The sequence below is a fragment of the Etheostoma spectabile genome, chromosome 21, assembly GCF_008692095.1.
Source record: "Etheostoma spectabile isolate EspeVRDwgs_2016 chromosome 21, UIUC_Espe_1.0, whole genome shotgun sequence".
Taxonomy (NCBI): domain Eukaryota; kingdom Metazoa; phylum Chordata; class Actinopteri; order Perciformes; family Percidae; genus Etheostoma; species Etheostoma spectabile.
In genome coordinates this window covers 10098988-10118179 of record NC_045753.1, presented here as the reverse complement: position 1 = coordinate 10118179, position 19192 = coordinate 10098988, and the positions used below count along the sequence as shown (strand labels likewise).

At 40.5% G+C, this 19192-nt stretch overlaps 1 protein-coding gene across 1 annotated transcript in view; it reads right to left on the bottom strand.

Moving 5' to 3' along the window:
* Positions 1–853: 853 nt before the first annotated feature.
* Positions 854–19192, bottom strand: part of adam8b (ADAM metallopeptidase domain 8b) — a 21225-nt gene continuing 2886 nt past the window's right edge. The window contains exons 3-23 of the mRNA XM_032501599.1: positions 18196–18269; positions 17344–17419; positions 12940–13016; positions 11793–11997; positions 11630–11695; positions 10636–10698; positions 10354–10523; positions 10187–10268; positions 9361–9503; positions 8234–8420; positions 7743–7832; positions 6352–6550; positions 5416–5518; positions 5010–5175; positions 4840–4920; positions 4415–4499; positions 3555–3675; positions 3312–3444; positions 3095–3145; positions 2276–2326; positions 854–1960 (exon numbers count right to left, since the gene is read on the bottom strand). Of these exons, the coding sequence (XP_032357490.1) occupies positions 1865–1960; positions 2276–2326; positions 3095–3145; positions 3312–3444; positions 3555–3675; positions 4415–4499; positions 4840–4920; positions 5010–5175; positions 5416–5518; positions 6352–6550; positions 7743–7832; positions 8234–8420; positions 9361–9503; positions 10187–10268; positions 10354–10523; positions 10636–10698; positions 11630–11695; positions 11793–11997; positions 12940–13016; positions 17344–17419; positions 18196–18269 (2319 nt within the window). The 3' untranslated portion in view covers positions 854–1864. The remainder of the gene's footprint in view (positions 1961–2275; positions 2327–3094; positions 3146–3311; positions 3445–3554; positions 3676–4414; positions 4500–4839; positions 4921–5009; positions 5176–5415; positions 5519–6351; positions 6551–7742; positions 7833–8233; positions 8421–9360; positions 9504–10186; positions 10269–10353; positions 10524–10635; positions 10699–11629; positions 11696–11792; positions 11998–12939; positions 13017–17343; positions 17420–18195; positions 18270–19192) is intronic.

Genomic DNA, 19192 nt, shown 5'->3' with positions numbered 1-19192 from the left:
AGGTACGGGGACGTCTGCGCCCACGCCCTCTGACGACAAAGTTTACGTCACGCAGACCGTTGTGTACGCACGGATACAGAGTCTGCCGTCACTCGGAGTGCTTCGGCTACATGAGGCTGATGGGATTGTCATTAGTTCTGCAGATATTTGATCAAAAACCAAAGCGTTGGACACATGACGTTTTGACCTGGTGATGGCGCTAGATGACAAGTCAAGGAATCCCATACGTTTTAACGATTCATCCTCTGAGGAACATGAATGTCTAAAAAAAACGTCAGGCTCTTACTGTGAAATTGCTGACTCTTTGTTAAACTAACACCCGTCAGCCTGCGCGTGTGTCCGACTGTTTAAGAGGCAGAGCAGGAAACCCAGGTGATGGGAGCTCAGCTGACTCACTGCTGCGTCTCACGCCGGTGTCCTTCAGCTTCTCACAAGGGACAAATAAATATGAACTGACAGGAAGAACAAGACTCATTCATAAAATCTTCCACAAGAGGACACACAAAACTGCACAGAAGTTCTTTATGGAGAAACATTTTTACTAGGAACAACACAGCCGATACATAGATCTGCTGATGCAACATGATCATATTTTTGTAATAAAGTGCACTTTATTTGTTAAAACAAAAAGCCCTTTTATGGGAATTAATTCAGGTTTTGCTTTAATCAAATGTGACGGATTAAAAAAAAAAGGACCATTGTGATTGCGCCAACTGATATTTTGGGGATTTTAAAACTACTCAATGATATACTACTAATTCACTATAACAAAAAACATAAGTGCTGTAAAAAAAACTACTTGTTTCTTGAAGCTGACACACACACACACACACGCACACACGCACACACGCACGCACACACGCACGCACACACTCGGGACTGAAAACAAAGCATGAATCACAGTAACTCACACAGGTCATCTGAATACTGTGTGTACCATTCTTAAAGAAACCTTGTAGAAGACAGACTGGCTTTGGACTTCGGGTCTGTATGAAAATGATAGGAGGAGAGCAGCTTCGTGAAACCGTTTCAGCGGCGAGTTTGCGTCGTTTCACTAGCTAATAAATAAACAAAAGAAAATCAAACTAAATATTAACATATTTTGTCCCTAATTTACATAAAAAACACAACCAAACATTTTCTGAATTCAAGTTTCTCCCCTTCACCTAACGATGACTAGATGAATCACCTTAACTCACCCCAAAAAAACCCAAAAAACTCTAGTTTGATTGAAATAAATCCTTAATTCCACAGCAGACAAGACACAGTTAGAGACTCGCTGATGGACACAGAGGAGAATTTAGAGAGTATTAGATATATATCTAAAGAGAGATCTTTTTCTCAGGAGGTGGTGGAGACCAAAAACCGAACTTCCCCGCCACAAAACACCCTTCCTCGCTTTCCTGCTTTTCCAAAAACGTGCGACTACTCCCCCTTTCACCCAAAAGAAACAATACTATCCTCCCTTCACCAAAAAGAAATAAGAAATACTCCCCTTCCCCCGTTTTTGACCCTCCTTGACTAATGATATGACCCTAAATTAATATTTGAAAAGTACATTTTCATGTGAGCACCATTTTGCTCACGCTGTAAGGAGACAACGTAATGTTAAAGCAAGTGAGCACAAAGAACTTTTTACAAACAACTGCAACCCCCAAAAAAATCACTTTTCCACAGCAGCTGTGAAGCTGTTGGTCATCAAAGACATTCTCAGTCGGTGAGGCCGTGGTCACATCGCGCCGTCTTTAAGACAGAGGAAGAAAAGGAAACTTTTCCAAACTCTTTGGCCTCTGTGACTCACATGAATGATCCCAAAAAGGATTGCTCTCTCATGTTCAACGCGCTGCAACTTTTAATGAGACGTTCATGTGAGTTTGTGAACTTGCGGCTTCGCTGGAGGCAGAGGAGGTCTGGGCTTGACTGGAGGCACAGGAGGAGGACTTGGTCTGGCTGTCTTATTCTGAAAAGCAAAACAAGATGAATTTTTAGACAATTTTATGAATGTGAAGTTGCTACTTGTGATTTTATTTGGTCCCAAAGAAGAACAACAGTCTAACAATAAAATGGGCTTTGACTTTAAGATGTAACTGCAGTGATTCCCAGAGGAGAAACTCTCATGTTACAGCAGCACAAGAAACCGTCTTAACAGGCAAGAAAATAATAAATAATAATATTCACATTGGAGAAGTTGGAACCGACAAATGTTGCTTCACTACCAAACGTCGTCTTGAACTAAGCTAATCGACGAGGGAGAGCAGCTGTACACGTGACTCACCGGAGTTTGATTCAGAGGAGGTAAAGGGTTGGATGGAGGTAGAGGTTTTGTCTGTGGTGAAGAAAAATAAGAAAAGCCACTGAGACATTTAATTTTTCACTTTAAACACCCACGAGATTCGTCTGGTAATATTCTATATTTTTTCTTTTTGTCAATGAAAATCCCATAAAAAGACCAACAGTGAATGTATCTAGAAACTGTGTGTGTGTGTGTGTGTGTGTGTGTGTGTGTGTGTGTGTGTGTGTGTGTGTGTGTGTGTGTGTGTGTGTGTGTGTGTGTGTGTGTGTGTGTTCCTTCATCACCATGAACACACACACACTATAGTTTATTTGCCACACAAACACACACCATCCTGCTGCCACAAATACTCACAGGAGCACCAACTGTGGATTAATCCGCCGCTGGAAATAGTCCCCAACATATGCACTTTTTACTTGTTTTTGGGTAAAGATTGTTAGAAATTACAGTGACCGGCCGTTTTAGGAAACTTCTGAGCCTTTTTAAAATCAAAACTAGATCACTGTGATGTGTAAAACTAAAATGTATGTTGAGTAGGAATCAGTGGGCTTGATCCTGTCAGCCACAGAAAGACGGAGACGGACTGACATAGAGTTCTTTTTGGTCTTTTCGTAATTTAACAACACTAGCCTAACCCTTTGAGCAGATACACATATCTTTCTCCATGTATTTTTGTTAATTTGACTTTAGCAGTCGTCCAGTCGACTTGAATTGCCAAATGTTAATGTGATCCTCAGTTTGCATAATGCATGAGATCACAGAGCAAGTTTTTATTTATTTATTTAGTTTTTTAAAGCTTACCGGCTCAGTTTGTGAGGTAGAAAACGACACTGAAGACAGATTCTTTGGTGGCTGGAAGAAAGAAAAATAAAGTAGTGACTAACAACCACAGTTCTTTGTTTTGACCCAGTAAACATCCCAAGATGTTCCTCTGTAACTTCCCCACACATGAGTAACTAGCTGATTCTTGGACATGTATTTCAATGAGTAAGTCCTTTTGTATGGGCGCTGTCTGTACCTGCGGAGCGGCCCTGCTGGGACTCACAGTTACAATCAGAGGAGCGTAGGCTTGCGTTGCTGTTGACTCCATGAAAGTGGGCTGACTGATCTGAGGTCTGCCTTGAAACTTGTCTGGAGCAGAATGTACTTTCCTGTCAACCCAAGAATGTGTTTAGCTGGGAAATGGAGGACAGAAAGAAAGAACCAGACGTGGGCAGAGCTGCACAGGAGACACGTGAGAATTCATTTTAGTACAAACTACCTTTTGGCCGCGTAGTTGTCCACGTTGTCCTTTTTGCAGCACATCAGCCCTGCAATCACCACAGTGATCACCAGAATGATGGAGAGCGCTGCACACACACCGGCTATTATCCCACTCCGACCTGCAGGCAGGGGAATCACACTGTTGTATCTGTAATCCTTTTATTAACATCACACTGTGCGGAACAAAGGATCTAGTTAAAACCAGAAAATTAGTGATGTTTTTTGGCATTGTGGCAGAAATACGACAATGAGAAGGCTGAAACTGTTCAATGCCTCAGCAAACCTTTGCACAAAAACAAGAAGAAGCCGTTCCTGTTGCCAGCAGTCGTACATCATTGCTGCCATATTATCATTTTGTTGATCAACATATTTCACCATAGTTTGAGTGAAGAAAGTGATGCATAGTCAGTGCCGAGGTATTTCACAACTTCCACCTGCAAAGCGTCTTTTCTTCTAATTTTTTTTGTTCGTTTACTGTGAAGACTGACTCGTTGCACAATCACTTGGCAAACTTTCTATTGTGTCAGTTAGCTCCTTGTTTCTGCAATGTTTCCCCCGTATTTAAAGGTTTCACCGCGCTGTCAGGCTTAAATGGAAAATGAGATAAAACCTCTTTAAGGCTTTTAACTGAGGTCAATGTTAAGATCTATCAGGAACACTTGATGAGATCAGTGCTGGAAGAAATAGGAGTCCGTCACACTGAATGATTCATGTTACTGGAAGAATGATTCATGGAGCAGGAATGACATGATTGCATCTGTGCTGCTCACTGAGAGCTGGTGGCTTACACTGGTATAACATGTCGTCTTCAGGACCCAAAGAAAGACATTTACTGTCAAAGACTCAAGTGTCCTGTACCTTGAGGTAAATCTGTGTACTGGATGTCACAGTAGGGTGGAGCCCAGCCGGGATTGCAGTGGCACTCTTTCTTGTGATTACACACCTGAAGATAAAATGCAACAACTTTAACTTTTATGTATTAATACAACAACTTTCATGCAAGCATGCAGAAAGCGCTTCACAGAACATTACAAAATCACCCAATGAAAACAGATAAGAGGGGAAAAGCAAGACTAAAAAGTACAACAATAAAAAAAATCATAATTAAATGTTTAAACCAACAATAAAATGGGTTAAAATGTATATAAATATAAAAAACAATTGTTAACGCTTATACATTAATACAATAACATTACTTCAAATTAAAAGCCAGATTAAAAAGCGAAGTCTTGGATTGAACAGCTGCAAATGATTCCAAACCCTAAAATAAATCACTGACTCACCCCATTGTTGTTGCATTTCTTTGCACAGTCCTCCTCTTTCCCATAAACTGAAACATCGACACATCTGTAGTCAAGGCAGACCTGCACACAAATGCTTGATTCTGAGCAAAGCATCCAACATAAGGAACCAACGTGCTCCATGTGATGTGTGTCCCCACTGGAAGTATCACCTTATCTGGTCCACATCTGGTTCCTTCCGGCACCATGTCGATGTTTCGGGTCTTATCGTCATCCACCGCTAGATTACATGCGACGCTGTTCACAGTGTAGGCTGCTCTTTTACCTGTGATGGACTCGCCCCCTCCTCCACAAAACATAGATCCACACTTAAGATTCCTATTTAAAAGAACAAATTGATAAAGAACACATCAACAACATTGCACAAACCTAAAATTTAGCCTCAGACATACACTTCTCATTTGTGTTTCGTGGTACTCTCAGTCTCTGCTACTTCTCAGTACCGGCACCGGTTCTTTTTGTGTGCCAGGTTTCCTTTAGGAGCGTTTTTGTGATAAACGGTGGACAGAAACGAGCCCGGCCTTCAGCAGGTAGTTCAGTGTGACTGATGATACGTACGGTGCGGTGCAGGGCAGGTAGCCGAATTTGTTCCTCCCACAGTTGGCGCCTTCTTCGCCGCGTTTGTTCAGGTTAAAACACACATCTGGTCCAACTGTGGCCCCTGAGGAAAGAAGAGATTCCTAGTTAACCTCTTAAATTATGGAAGCCCTTTAAGGCCAAGAGAAGGGGGGAAAAAGATGAAAAGTTGCAGATGATAAAATAAATATCTTATGATGAGTCAAAAGTATTTAATATGTAGTCAACTATTTTAATTTTTAAACCTGAATTCGTATCATATCATAGAATAAACAAAAGTTTTTGTGTTTGAACATTGTTTTGGCGGCCAAACATGATTTTGTAATAACGTTAACGTCCTTTTGTGCCAAGAAGAGGAACTCTAGATGAAAACTCTGAAGTAATAATGAAATACTAAGTCAACGTTGACTTTGTAGACTTTTCCAAGTTAAACCTATGTAGTTCTAAGTCATCATTTTTTAAATTCTAGTAGAGATGATGCCTGATGTGCCTGGCAGGAATTTAGGAGAAATGTTGCACAAGACATCTACATCTATATCGATTTCCTTCATTTCATTTGATACAAACATGCAGTCTTGAACTGAACTGATACATTCATACAGAATATGATTTCAGATATCTATCTCTCAATCAAATTTTTTAAATTTTATTTTAGCCTATAGCCACACATTAAAACATTCACAGATACACACTTGTTTTGTAGGAGCTATTCATTACACTTTCTGTGGGCCTTTATATAATACAAATGCACTCTATTAAAGCAATCTTTCTTAGAAAACCATGTGACATATACTGAGACTTCTAAACACAGACTAATAACCAGGCTCAGCTTGTCTATTCAGAAGAAGAGGAACACACTGCACCCCCTGTTTTGGCCTGAACGACCCCTGTGACCGTGTTGTGTTGCGTGTTGTGTACCTGGTCCAAACAGCCTCCAGCAGTGCTGCTGATGTGTGGGGCATCGTCCGTTGTAGCAGTAGCCCTGCGCCTGGTGGAAGCAGGGCTTGCCGTTCATCTCAAAACTATCTTCAGGACAAACCTCCGAGGCTCCGGTGCAGTATTCAGGCAGGTCACAGTCACCCGCCGACTTTCTGCACACACTTCCAGCCGGTTTGAACTGTGGGTTAAAGCCAACGTCAGGTAGATTTAGTGAGAATAAAGAGTGGCGGGGGGGACAAAACATCGATATCGCATTATATGGTTCTTCTTCGTGCTATATGAAAAATATCTATATTTCAATGACTAAAATACGGCGCTCTGAATAGATTTCCCTGCTCCCAGCATCGCTACTTCATGGCTCCTCGAGCTGGCGCTCAACGCACGAAGGAGGGAATCTTCAACAGGAGTTAACGAGCCAAAGAGGGTTTTTTAACGGGATGGCGGACAACAGTTAGAGGACAATAACCGATGCCCCAGCCACGTTCAAGTCCAAAGCAGGGACCTATAGTCGCTCTACAGTTTGGTAATTATTTTACAGACTGTTTCAAACAGTTTGGACTTTTAGTGAATAAAGAGAGAAAATCTGCACTTAACCTTTTCACTGCACTTCGTATTCCTAGTTTGACCGATATCGTGACGTATCATTATAGGATTGTCTAGCTATATATTGATTATTGCAGAATAGCTGTATTGTGATATTTTCTGTATTAAAAGCATTGTATTGTGAGGTCCCCTGTACATCTACACCCTAATAAAGAGCCTGCTCAAGTAGAAGTTGTCTGAACAGTGTATATAATTAGCTTGTGTATTTGTCATGTTGCATGACTTGCACCGCCTCTTCCAGTCTTTGACATTGTCATCGGAGGAAGGATGTGGTGAGTTACAGTACACGGAACCAGCAGAATAATACCCTGTGTTTCCTGTGATTATTGGACTGCTGCTGTTTCAGTGTGGTTTGCCCATGGATGCATGGGTTTGCCCATTGTTAAGATTATTTTTAGGGCATTTTAGGCCTTTAATTCCACAGGACAGATGAAGACATGAAAGGGGAGAGAAAGGGGGGATGACATGCAGCAAAGGGCCGCAGCCGCTGCGTACATGTGAGCCTCAGCTATACTTAGTGTGCTAGTTTACAAACATCAGCATGCTAACACGTTAAACTATCATCATGAACCAGGTAATCATTTAACATGCTGACCATCAGCATTTAGCTCCAACCAATGCTGTGCAGCCTGGCAGAGCTGCTAGTATCGTTCTGAGGTTTGGGGAGTGGAAATTCACATAGCAGACATTTTATTACCCTGGAGTTTATAGCTGAAAAAGTATGAGAAAACCATTTTAAAAGCTCCCATCAATGGAAGCTAAAGTACCTGACAGTTGTCACAGCATTGTCCGTGAGCACACTGAGAGCCTGAAGTCAGACGACAAGTTGAGGCATCACAACACAGGTTTGTGCATTCCTGGAAAGAAAAATAGTTTAGAGTTGTTGCGTTTGTGTATCCAGTTAGACTCTAGACAGGAATTGCAGTGAAATGAAAAGTTGAGTCAAACAGATCAGGTTGCAACCTCCCCCACACACAGCCTCTTTGCCAAGAAATGTCTCTCTGATAAGATGTGAGCACACAGGAAAACTATGTTACCTTCGGAGGCCAAACCCCAGCTTATAATGCCCCGAATCACCACTGCCCTCCCTTTTATTAGCTGTAACCTCGCACACAGGGAACCACACCAGTCCGCTACAACAGAGAACCTAAGTGGTATCTTCCTTTACCAAAGGATGTATTTAAACTTTCCAAGGTCCCAAAAAAAAACAGACTAATCTGTTTGGACCAGCCCGATTAGCCTGTGCTGAGAGTTTTACCTCCACAGTGCCACAGTCACACTCTTCTCCAGGGTCCAGCAGGGCGTTGCCGCAGCTAGGGCCTGCAGCGATGGTCCTGACGGAGCCGGGTTTGGACAAGCAGCTTGGCTGAGCTCGCTCCATGAACTCAGCGAGCTGCTCCATGCTGCAGCCGCTGAAAAACTCCGGGAACGCTTGATTTCCCATCCTAAAGAAAAGGAAAGAGATTACAGCTTTGCAAAAGAACGCTTGTTCATTCTGTGATTCTCATTTAAGATAGAGCTAAAACAGCCTACGTTAAATGGCCAGAAGCATGTGGACAGCCAAACGTTACAGAGCTTAGATCAGACCCAGAAAATCAAGCCCGACCCTACCGGAGCCCGGCCCGACACATTAAGTGTATTTAATGTGATTTAAACCCGTTAATTTTTTAATAAATGGGCCTTAATAACTGATGTACTCAACAACTATCCCGAGTTGTTTGAACTACAGAAATCTGTTTATAATTATCTAAATGAATGATGCAACAAGTACCAAGCATGTTTGTTTATTCAGAATTAGAGATGGTCCGATACTATTTTTTGCGTCCCGATACCGATTCTGATACCTGAACTTGTGTATCATTATCGATTTGTCTGATGATTGCCAGGTGCTGTTGAGCAAGGCACCGTACCCCCCCCCCAACCGCTCAGGGCGCTGGTCCAGCTGGCAGCCCCCCCACCCCACTGACATCTCTCCATTAGTGCATGTACAGATCCTGTGTGTGTGTGTGTGTGTGTGTGTGTGTGTGTGTGTGTGTGTGTGATTACTAACAAAGTGTGGACACAGAGTGTAAATTGTAATTCCCCCATTGGGGATTAATAAACAGATTAAAATTAAATTAAAATTAAATTATCTTCTCTACTAGTTGTTTGGTTTTTCAGAAGTTTTTTTTTTTTTTTTTTTTTTAGAAAGAAATGACCCAAGCCCTTAATTAGAGCTATGTGGCACAGACCAAATCCAGCGGGTGTTTACATACGTTTGTGCACACTGGCTGTTCATAATGTTCTCGCTGAAACATGATTCTCCCAAAAAAACAAAATAAATCATGAAAAAGTTTTACAAGAGAGTCTTACAATAAATAAATGTGTATTAAAGGTTTTTTTTACCTGAGCTTCTCTACCATCACACAGTTCCCCCTGCTGTAGAAGGGACCACACATACAACCTTCAGCATCATGGGACAAGCCGAAATTATGTCCCATCTCATGAGCGACGGTGGAGGCCAGGCCTGTTGGGTTGTCATGGTGATCCTGGCAGAGAAATGCAGAACTGTCGCTTTAAATTCAGCAGGATGCATCGTAAAATGTTCAAATGTATTTTCTTCATCTCTAGTTTGTTTAAAGGTCCCATGGCATGAAAGTTTCATTTCAAAGACTTTATTAAAGTATTATGGACCACTAAGGTCTATATAAAAGAGACTTCAGATACAGTATTAGGGGACCACTAAGGTCTATATAAAAGAGACTTCAGATACAGTATTAGGGACCACTAAGGTCTATATAAAAGAAACTTCAGATACAGTATTAGGGACCACTAAGGTCTATATAAAGAGACTTCAGATACAGTATTAGGGACCACTAAGGTCTATATAAAAGAGACTTCAGATACAGTATTAGGGACCACTAAGGTCTATATAAAAGAGACTTCAGATACAGTATTAGGGGACCACTAAGGTCTATATAAAAGAGACTTCAGATACAGTATTAGGGACCACTAAGGTCTATATAAAAGAGACTTCAGATACAGTATTAGGGACCACTAAGGTCTATATAAAAGAGACTTCAGATACAGTATTAGGGACCACTAAGGTCTATATAAAGAGACTTCAGATACAGTATTAGGGGACCACCAAGGTCTAAATAAAAGCATCCAAATTGCACCACGTCATGGGACCTTTAAAGGATTAATTGAAGTTAGAAGTGATGATTCATACGTGATTAACTCCACCTGAGTTTTCAGTACACATGGCAAATTTATTTGCCAGTCCAACTGTTTCGTCTTTAAAATCTTTGCCACTGTTGAGAGAAAAGGTCTAACATCAGGTCAAACTGGCAGCTTTAGAGTCAAACATCTGCACAAGCATCTAAGACTGATCCTCACGTCACAAACTGGGCATTGTCGTGCTTCGTCCTCTGCAGGAGATCGGCCTGCCTCCACACTAGAAAATTGTCCAGGGTAGTCTCTGAATTACTGTCAACCTCAATGTAGTCTCTGTATGTCCAGATCTCCAAGCCCACCAGCATGATGCGAATGTTCAGAGGTCGATACAGCTGCAGGGAGAGGAGGACACGTCATTCAGGAGTGAACCCGAGCTCTCAGAGCTGTCGGCTAAGAGCACTGGTGGCGTGACGCCAGGCAGGCGTCTTCCAAAACAAATATTACCTTGTCAACGTGATTTATAGCTCCGAGAATACGGGATTTAGTCTCGCTTCCATATCGCTTATACTGGAGGAAGAGAAGACAAAACATGATCAGATTAATTTATCTATCCAGACATTTATCTATGCACAGTCCAGACGTCTCTCACTCCAGCAACATGGTCCAGCTCCTCCTAGAGGACCCCGAGGCATTCCCAGGGATGAGATTCATAACCTCTCCAGCGTGTTCTGGGTCTACCCTGGGGTCACCTACCAGTTGTTGAAAAACCTCAAAAAGAGGCGCACAGCAAGATCCAGATCAGAAGCCTGAACCACCTCAGCATTGGCTCTATTGCAAGCTCCATCTGGATTTCTGAGCTCTTCAGCCTATGTCTACGGGTGCGCCCAGAGACACCCAATGGAGGAAACTCAACTCATTCTTTCTCATTCTTTTGAACACACCCCTCCAGGTTTTCTCCATCGTATGAGGATTAAAGCCCCCCCCCCAGCAGAACTACAGAGTCCCTAAGTGGTTTCCTTTCCAGGACCAGGGAACACTCAGACTCGAAGGAGGTTGAATACTCTAAACTGCTGTTTAATGCATTGGCAAAAACAAACACAAAGCTTTTCTCTCAGTAAATCATAGTCACACAGAGGCAACCCTCTCGTACTCCGGGGATACCTCCAACACAGCAGCGCTCAGCCGGGGGAAACTCTGCAAAGTCCGAGAGTCCAGCCGCTCTTCAGGGTTTTGGTTCCAGACTTAGTGTCATGTGTAGAGGTGAGCCCGGTTATATCAAGTTGGTACGGCTCCATCTCCCACACTAACTCTGGCCCCGCCAGACTTTTGATATTCCACATTCCTAGAGCCACTTTGATGCCATAGGTCAACACGCCTAAGTCCCCTGCAGGTTGTGGGCCAGCTGGACCCAGCCCCATGGGTCAAGGCCCGGCCACCAGACCAGATTCATTTAGTGATGGATATCATAGTTGTAAAGGAATAGAAATGAGATATTTACCTCAGTATTGTCCACCACCACAAACAGCTCGAGAAATCTCTGTGGACCTGGGACGGGTTTAGTTTTCTTAAGAAATAAAAAAAAAGAAACCTTCAAATTAATATTTAAATAACTAAACCATACATTTTCAAATGGTTTATTATCCCAAAACCATATTACCTACCCATGATCTGGACTTGAAGAGGCCAGAGAGCCGAGGGCCCTGGGCCGGGTCCTGGTCGTCCAGCGGGGTGCTGTTGGACGAGGAGCCGCAGCCGGCGCTGCTGCCGATCTTCAGGTGCTCCGGTCTGTAAACCGCGTGGTCCGCATCCTCAGACGGTCCCAGGGGCTCGATCAGGTAAACCTGCTGCCGCGCTCTCACAAAGCCACTGCAAAAAACACACAGCATAAATAATGTGTTCTGACATACAAATGAAAATGGTTTAGTCCACTATAAAGAGTCTGTAAAGACAGAAGTGCAAAGGATCAATTAAAAAGATTGTAAAATCTTTCTACTAGGCAACTTAAAGCTGTAGTGTTTATAGTAGTTTTTAATTGCCCCCTGTGAGGAATTCTAAGTAATGACAACAAAACTGTTGGGTAATGTAGTCGGCGTCGACATGATACAAGCCTTCTGTGACCGTGCACCGCACCAACACAATCTTCTGATCACAGCCAGACTGAGAAATCCAGAGAGAGTTGTGTGGAGCTGATGGTGTTAATTAGCTTTGTAGCAACTGATTTCACAATGGCTGGAATGTAACAGACGTTCGTTTATATTAACCCTCATGTTGTCCTTGGGTCACACTGACCCGTTTTCAGTTAATTCTTTCTTCTTTTTTTTTAATCACAAAAAAATGGGCCGTTTAAATAAGATGAAAATGTCAACATTAAAAATATCAAAAACTTTGGAAAAAACACCAAAAACCCACAACATTGAAAAAGTGGCAAAAATGTTGATAGTTAATGGGAGGACAATACAAGGGTTAAAAGGTTACACACTAAATTAGCTTTAATTTGGATAACACTTTCCAAACACAGAGGTGATTTAAGTGTTTTTAGTAGGGCAACGAGATGCATCAGATATAAAAACTCAATAAAATGACTAGAAATGTGCAGATACAGTAGTATGCAGTAATAGAATAATATGGCCCAAATATAATCATAAAAAAGTTGCAATCTTCAAAAACACCTTGAAAAACTAACTGATTACTAAATATCATGATGCAGTACATTTGTCAAGGTCCTGAGAAACTTTCACTGAAAATAATGTAGTCGGTAGATTACAAACAGGAAGTCTGAAGCTGTAAAAACATCCAGATGTTTCTCACCTAACGCCGGAACAGATCCCAACGCTGACTGACGAGTCCTCCATGCCTTCGACGTGGCCGTGGTAGTAGCAGTGATCCTGGACGGAGACACGTAATCAGATGAAAGATATCAGCTCAATTAGGCAAGGCAGCTTTATTTGTATAGCACATTTCAGCAACAGGGCAATTCCAAAGTGCTTACACAAAATCATTAAACAGATAAAACACAAGTACAACACAGTAAAAGTCTAGCATTAAAAATCAATAGACACATGAATAGACAGTTAAAAACAAAATAGAAACATTAGGACACATAAAACACAAGAATAAAAGTTACAGTGCAGCTAAGAAAGAAATGAGCATTAATTTAAAGAAAGGCAGCATCAAAAAGAAAGGTCTAGCCTTGATTTAAAAGAACTGAGAGTAGCAGCGGATCTGCAGTTTCGGGAGTTTATTCCAGATATGAGGAGCATAGAAACTGAATGCTGCTTCACCTGTTTAGTTCTGACTCTGGGGACAGAAAGCAGACCTGTCACAGAGCCGAGAGGTCTGGGTGGTTCATAGTGTAGTAGCAGATCAGCAATATATTTTGGACCTAAACCGTTAAGTGATTTATAAACTAGCAGAGTACTTTGAAATCATTCTTTGAGACACAGGAAGCCAGGGTAAAGACTTCAGAAATGGAGGAGTGATCCAGTCTCTTGGTCTTAGTGAGGACTTGAGCAGCCGCGTTCTGAATCAGCTGCAGCTGTCTGATTGATTTTAGGGAGACCTGTAAAGACCCCGTTACAGTAGTCAAGTCTACTGAAGATGAAAGCATGGACCAGTTTTTCAAGTCCTTGACACATAAGTCCTTTAACCCTGATTATTCTTAAGGTGATAGTAGGCTGACTTTAATTTTCTTAAGGGTTGCTGTAAAGTTAGGTCTGAGTCCATGACTACACCCAGATTTCTGGCTTGTCTGTGTTTTTAACATTGTTGTTTGAAGCTGAGCGCAGACTTTAATCGTTCCTCTTTTTTTCCAAAAACAACTACCTCAGTTTTTCTTCATTTAATTTCAGAAAATTCTGGCACATCCAGTCGTTAATTTGTTTGATGCAGTTAGTAGTTTTTGTATTTGACTATAGTCCCCTGGCGATAAGGTTATGTAAATTTGTGTGTCATCCGCATAACTAGGTAACTTATTTGTTTTTTCTCCATAATCTGAGCCAGTGGAAGCATGTAGATGTTAAACAGAAGAGGCCCCAGAATGGAGCCTTGCGGAACTCCGCACGTCATATTTGTAAGCTCAGATGTATAATTACCTATTGACACAAAGTAATCCCTATTCTTTAGGTAGGATTCAAACCAGTTTAGTACTAAGCCAGAAAGTCTACCCAGTTTTCCAATCGGTCTAGATATGTCATGGTCGACCGTGTCAAATGCAGCACTGGATCAAGTAATACTAAGATTGAAATTTTGCCACTATCTGTGTTAAGGTGGATGTCATTAAAGACTTTGACAAGAGCCGTTTCAGTGCTGTGGTGTGGTGGAAACCCGACTGAAGGTATCAAAACTGTTGCTTAGTGACAAGAATGGTTGAGTGTTTGAAAGACTACTTTTCAATGATTTTACTTAAAAACGGAAGGTTTGATATGGCCTATAGTTGCTCATTAGTGACTTGTCTAGGTTGTCTTTTAAAAGTGGCTTGATTACTGCAGTTTTCAGGGCCTGTGGAAAGATACCTGAAAGAAGAGATGGTGTCACAATCTGTAGAAAGTCAGAAGTCAAACAATTGTAAACATTTTGAAAAGTCCCGTTGGTAGAATATCAGCAACAGGTCGAGGTTTTCAGATGTTGAATATGTCCTCCAGGTTTGTAGGTGATTGTGTGAAATTCTGTCATATTGGAACTAGTTTGCTTGAACACTGTGACAACACATGTCCTGGACTTGATATGGAGGCACTGACTGTTTGTCTAATCTTGAATTTTGTCTTTGAAGAAGGAGGCAAAGTCATTGCAGGCCTTGGTAGATAAAGTTCAGATGCTACTGGTACTGGAGGATTTGTTAACCTATCAACAGTAGCAAACAAAGCACGTGAATTATTATTGTTTCTAGAGATAATATCAGAGAAGAAGGACCTTCTTGCATTCCTCAGTTCCAATTATAAGCGAGTCTCTCTTATAGGTGTTATAATGGACCAGGAGATTTGTTTTTCGCCACCTTCGTTCAGCTTTCCTACACTCTCTTTTTTCTGTTCTCACCAGTAGGACATTCTCCAGGAGTCTTTTCTTACCAGAGACAACTTTGACCTTAGTGGGAGCAATGGCACATCAATACTTTGTAATTTTACAGTTGAAATTGTCTACAAGCTCACTGACTGATGCCCAGAGAGGGCGGGTGTGGAGGAGAAAAGCTGAATAAATGTTTCACTGGTGTTTCAGTGATATACGTTTTCGATATCTTTGTTTGGACACTTTGGGCACAGAGATAGTGCCGTTAAAGAAAACACAGGAATGATCAGAGAGAGCAACGTCAGTCACCACAACCTGGAAATGTTCAGACCCTTTGAGACAATCAAGTCCAGAGTGTGTCCCTATTGTGAGTGGGCTTGCACATGCTGAGTCGTCCATAGTTCTCAAAACACAACACAGCTCTTTGGTCCCCTGTCCTGGGGGTTGTCAACATGAATGTTAAAATCACCCGCAATGATTACACAATCAAGTAATGCAGATAATAGACAGCAGTTCAGTGAAGTCACAATGAAGGTTGCACAATATTTAGGTGGCCTGTAGATATTTAGAAACATCGCTTGAGGGGAAGATCTTAATTGAAGAGCCATATTCAAAAGAAGCAAACTTTCCATAACATATTTGCGTACAGTGGAATGAGTCATTAAGCAAAATGGCGACTCACCTCCTTTCTTATCACTCTATTCGCTATAAAACTGAAGTAGGGGGAGCTGACTCGATGAGAACAGCAGCGCTGTTGTTATGGTCTAACCAGGTTTCAGTTAAAAACATAAATCTAGTGTGTGTTTGATAATAAAATCATTGATTAAAAAGGATTTTCCTGCCAAAGACCTGACGTTTAGTAAGGTAGTGTTAGTGTGTTTTCATTTTTGGGACAGGCTGTAGCGACGAGGAATGGATGCTAAATTTGCTAAGTTTTCAGTTAAGTGCTTATTCACCATTCTTTCCTATTACCTATCACAACAGAAATTGAGGGAAGGTTGAATCCACAGGGCCCGGGCTTGTCTTGGAAAAAGTCATGAGTGTCTTTTTAGTTTTAGTGATATCAGCTCAATTACTCACAAAGGCTTTCTCTGTTTATATATAACGTCCATGTTGTTATGAATCACAGGTTAAGAATCTCAGATATGCATCATGGTGCGTTCACTGAACCTCCAAACCAGTGGTTCCCAAACTTTTTCAGCTCAAGACCCAAAAGAGAAATTTTGGTGTCTCCCCGGGACCCAAATTTACAAAAATACACCATGAATCATTGTAACATTTCCTTTTTTAACTGTGGACAAAAGACGGAACAAACCATGAATTTAAATGTATATGAAGTATATTTATTCCAATATAAAAGTAAACAAAAACAGAAAAGGTCTCTAATCTCCTTTCTGTGTCTCACCCCGTTCTCAACTCATTTTCTTATCCCCTCCTAGGATAAGAGAGGAGAGAGAGAGAGGACCCCCACACACACACACACACACACACACACACACACACACACACACACACACACACACACACACACACACACACACACACACACACACACACACACACACACACACACACACACACACACACACACACACACACACACACACACACAGCATCTGAGCTGAACAGACCAGTGTAGCAATAAAGAACGCTCATTCACATAAGATTAATATGCATTTTACTTTGCTAATTATTGGCGACCCAATAAAACAGGTCTGCGACCCATTTTGGGTCCCGACCCTTAGTTTGGGAAACACTGCTCCAAACTGATGAGCTGGAATGAGACGTTTCACATTGTATCACTTTTAAAAGGGAAACTACGTAAGTTTTTAGATACAAAAGTAGCTTTTATTTTTGTATAACCTCCAAGTATTTGTTATAATGTCCGACATATTCAGTTTTAATTTCTTTGCAGGTAAGGGTTATGGACACGAAGGTTGCATAATTATAATTTTTAGATTTCTTTTCTTACATTGACACATTTACATAATTTACATTAGAGTAGCAACCAACATTACCAATTAATCTCTTGATTCTACTTTGAATCAATTGATATATTTTTTGTATATAAAATGTCCTAAAATAGAGAAACAACACCTAATTTCCCCCAAACTGTAAACCATCACTATGAAAATATCATCTTTCTACACCTAATCTTTTTGGATTTATCCTTGTTTAATGCTTCCCGGGTAAATTAAGGTAAGAACTCACTTCCTTTGGTGAAGCCGTGACCCGTTTTCCGTCTTCTGAGTAGTGTGTTTCAGTGTAGCCTCGGCCAATGAGATTCCTTCAAAATAATAATAATAATAATACATTTATAATTCATTGTTTATTGATCCCCAGTGGGGAAATTACAATATAAATACAGGTGGAAAGAAGTTATATTCATATAATATGCTGTCTATAAAAATAAATGTACAGTATATATGTCTATATATGTATACACAGATATGTGTATATGTATACTATATATATATACACTATTTATACAGTATACATATATTTATACTCTATATGTATACTGTATATATATACTATATGTACAGTGATATATACTGTATACAGTATGTGTATATATGCTGTATATGTTTACAGAATATGTATATATAGTGTATATATATATATATATATACTATATAAATACAGTATATGTATATCCTGTACATGTATACTGTATATTTATATACTATATATACAGAATATGTATATTCTAGCTATAGTTTGTAGTTTCTGTCGCCCCCATGAGAATTTCTAAGTAATGACAACACTGATACAAGCCTTCCGTGATCATGCACCGCCCCCCCCCCCACCACACAGCTGCTAGTAGCCAAGGAGGATAAAAACATGATGGCTCTTCAGAAGACGTCATTATACGCCGGACGCCACAATCTTCTGACCACAGTCTCATTGAGACATCCAGAGAGAGAGTTGACTGTCGTAATTAGCTTTGGATTTAACTCATTTGACGACATCTTGAATGCAACGAGCGTCCGTTAATGTCAAAACGTTACACACTAAAGCTTTTAAAAAACAAGGATTTTCCATTAAAAAAACAATATTTACCTGTTTTTTTCCAGATGAATTGTGTGGTTCCTGCCTTCGATGGCCAGCTCGTACTGCACCGCGTCAGGATACAGCTGTTTGGGAAACTTTTACTTTTATTACACAGTAATACAAATACTCCACGGCAGGTAGAAGCCCTACATTCAGGTTTAAGTTAAAGTACGTCAGCGTTATCAGATTAAGTTATTTAACCCTCGTTGTTGACCTGTTTCTAAGTGTTTTACATCAGAAATATGGATTTCTTTCAACCAAATTGCCCAAAAATAACATGGATGATTCCATACAATGTTCTTCAGGTGACATTAATGATTACTTTCATTGTTTTTTGGGGTGTTTTATTAATCTTATTACATTTGACTTTTTGTTTTTTAATGGTTTCCAAACAGTATTTGGACTAAACTTTGTCATCTACCCATCTGAGATCCACTCAGCATCCTCTGATCTTAACTATTGGTCAAAATAATTCCTAATTTCTGCCTTTTAAACTAAAAAACTTATGTATAACTTGATATAAATAAGGTTTTTTGACCATTGAATCCAAGAATAAGTGTAAAACCTGTTATTAAACCAGCTCAGGTTTTTTTTTTTAAAAGCACCAAAAGCTGGAAAAAGTGAGAAATAAATCAGAAAAAGGGACAAAAACATTGGAAAAGCCCAAAGAAATATACATTTTCAACACAAGGGTTAAAGGGGACATTCTGCACGATGAGAGCTTTACTTCTGATACTTTAACCTTTGTAAGATATTCAGGTCTAATTGACCCATTTCAAATTTTTACAAGAAGAAAAATGGAACAAGTTACATTTTTTCTACCTGAAATCAACGTCCTTTCCTTATTTCCTGTGATAAACACGTATTTCTGACTCAATTCAGAACACTAATCTGGATATGACACTTATGTTGTTTCCATTGTGTATTTTTAACATGAATTATAACCTTATGAAATATAAAACTAACCCCACCTCCATGTTTAATTGTGTGCTAGTAGAGACTGATG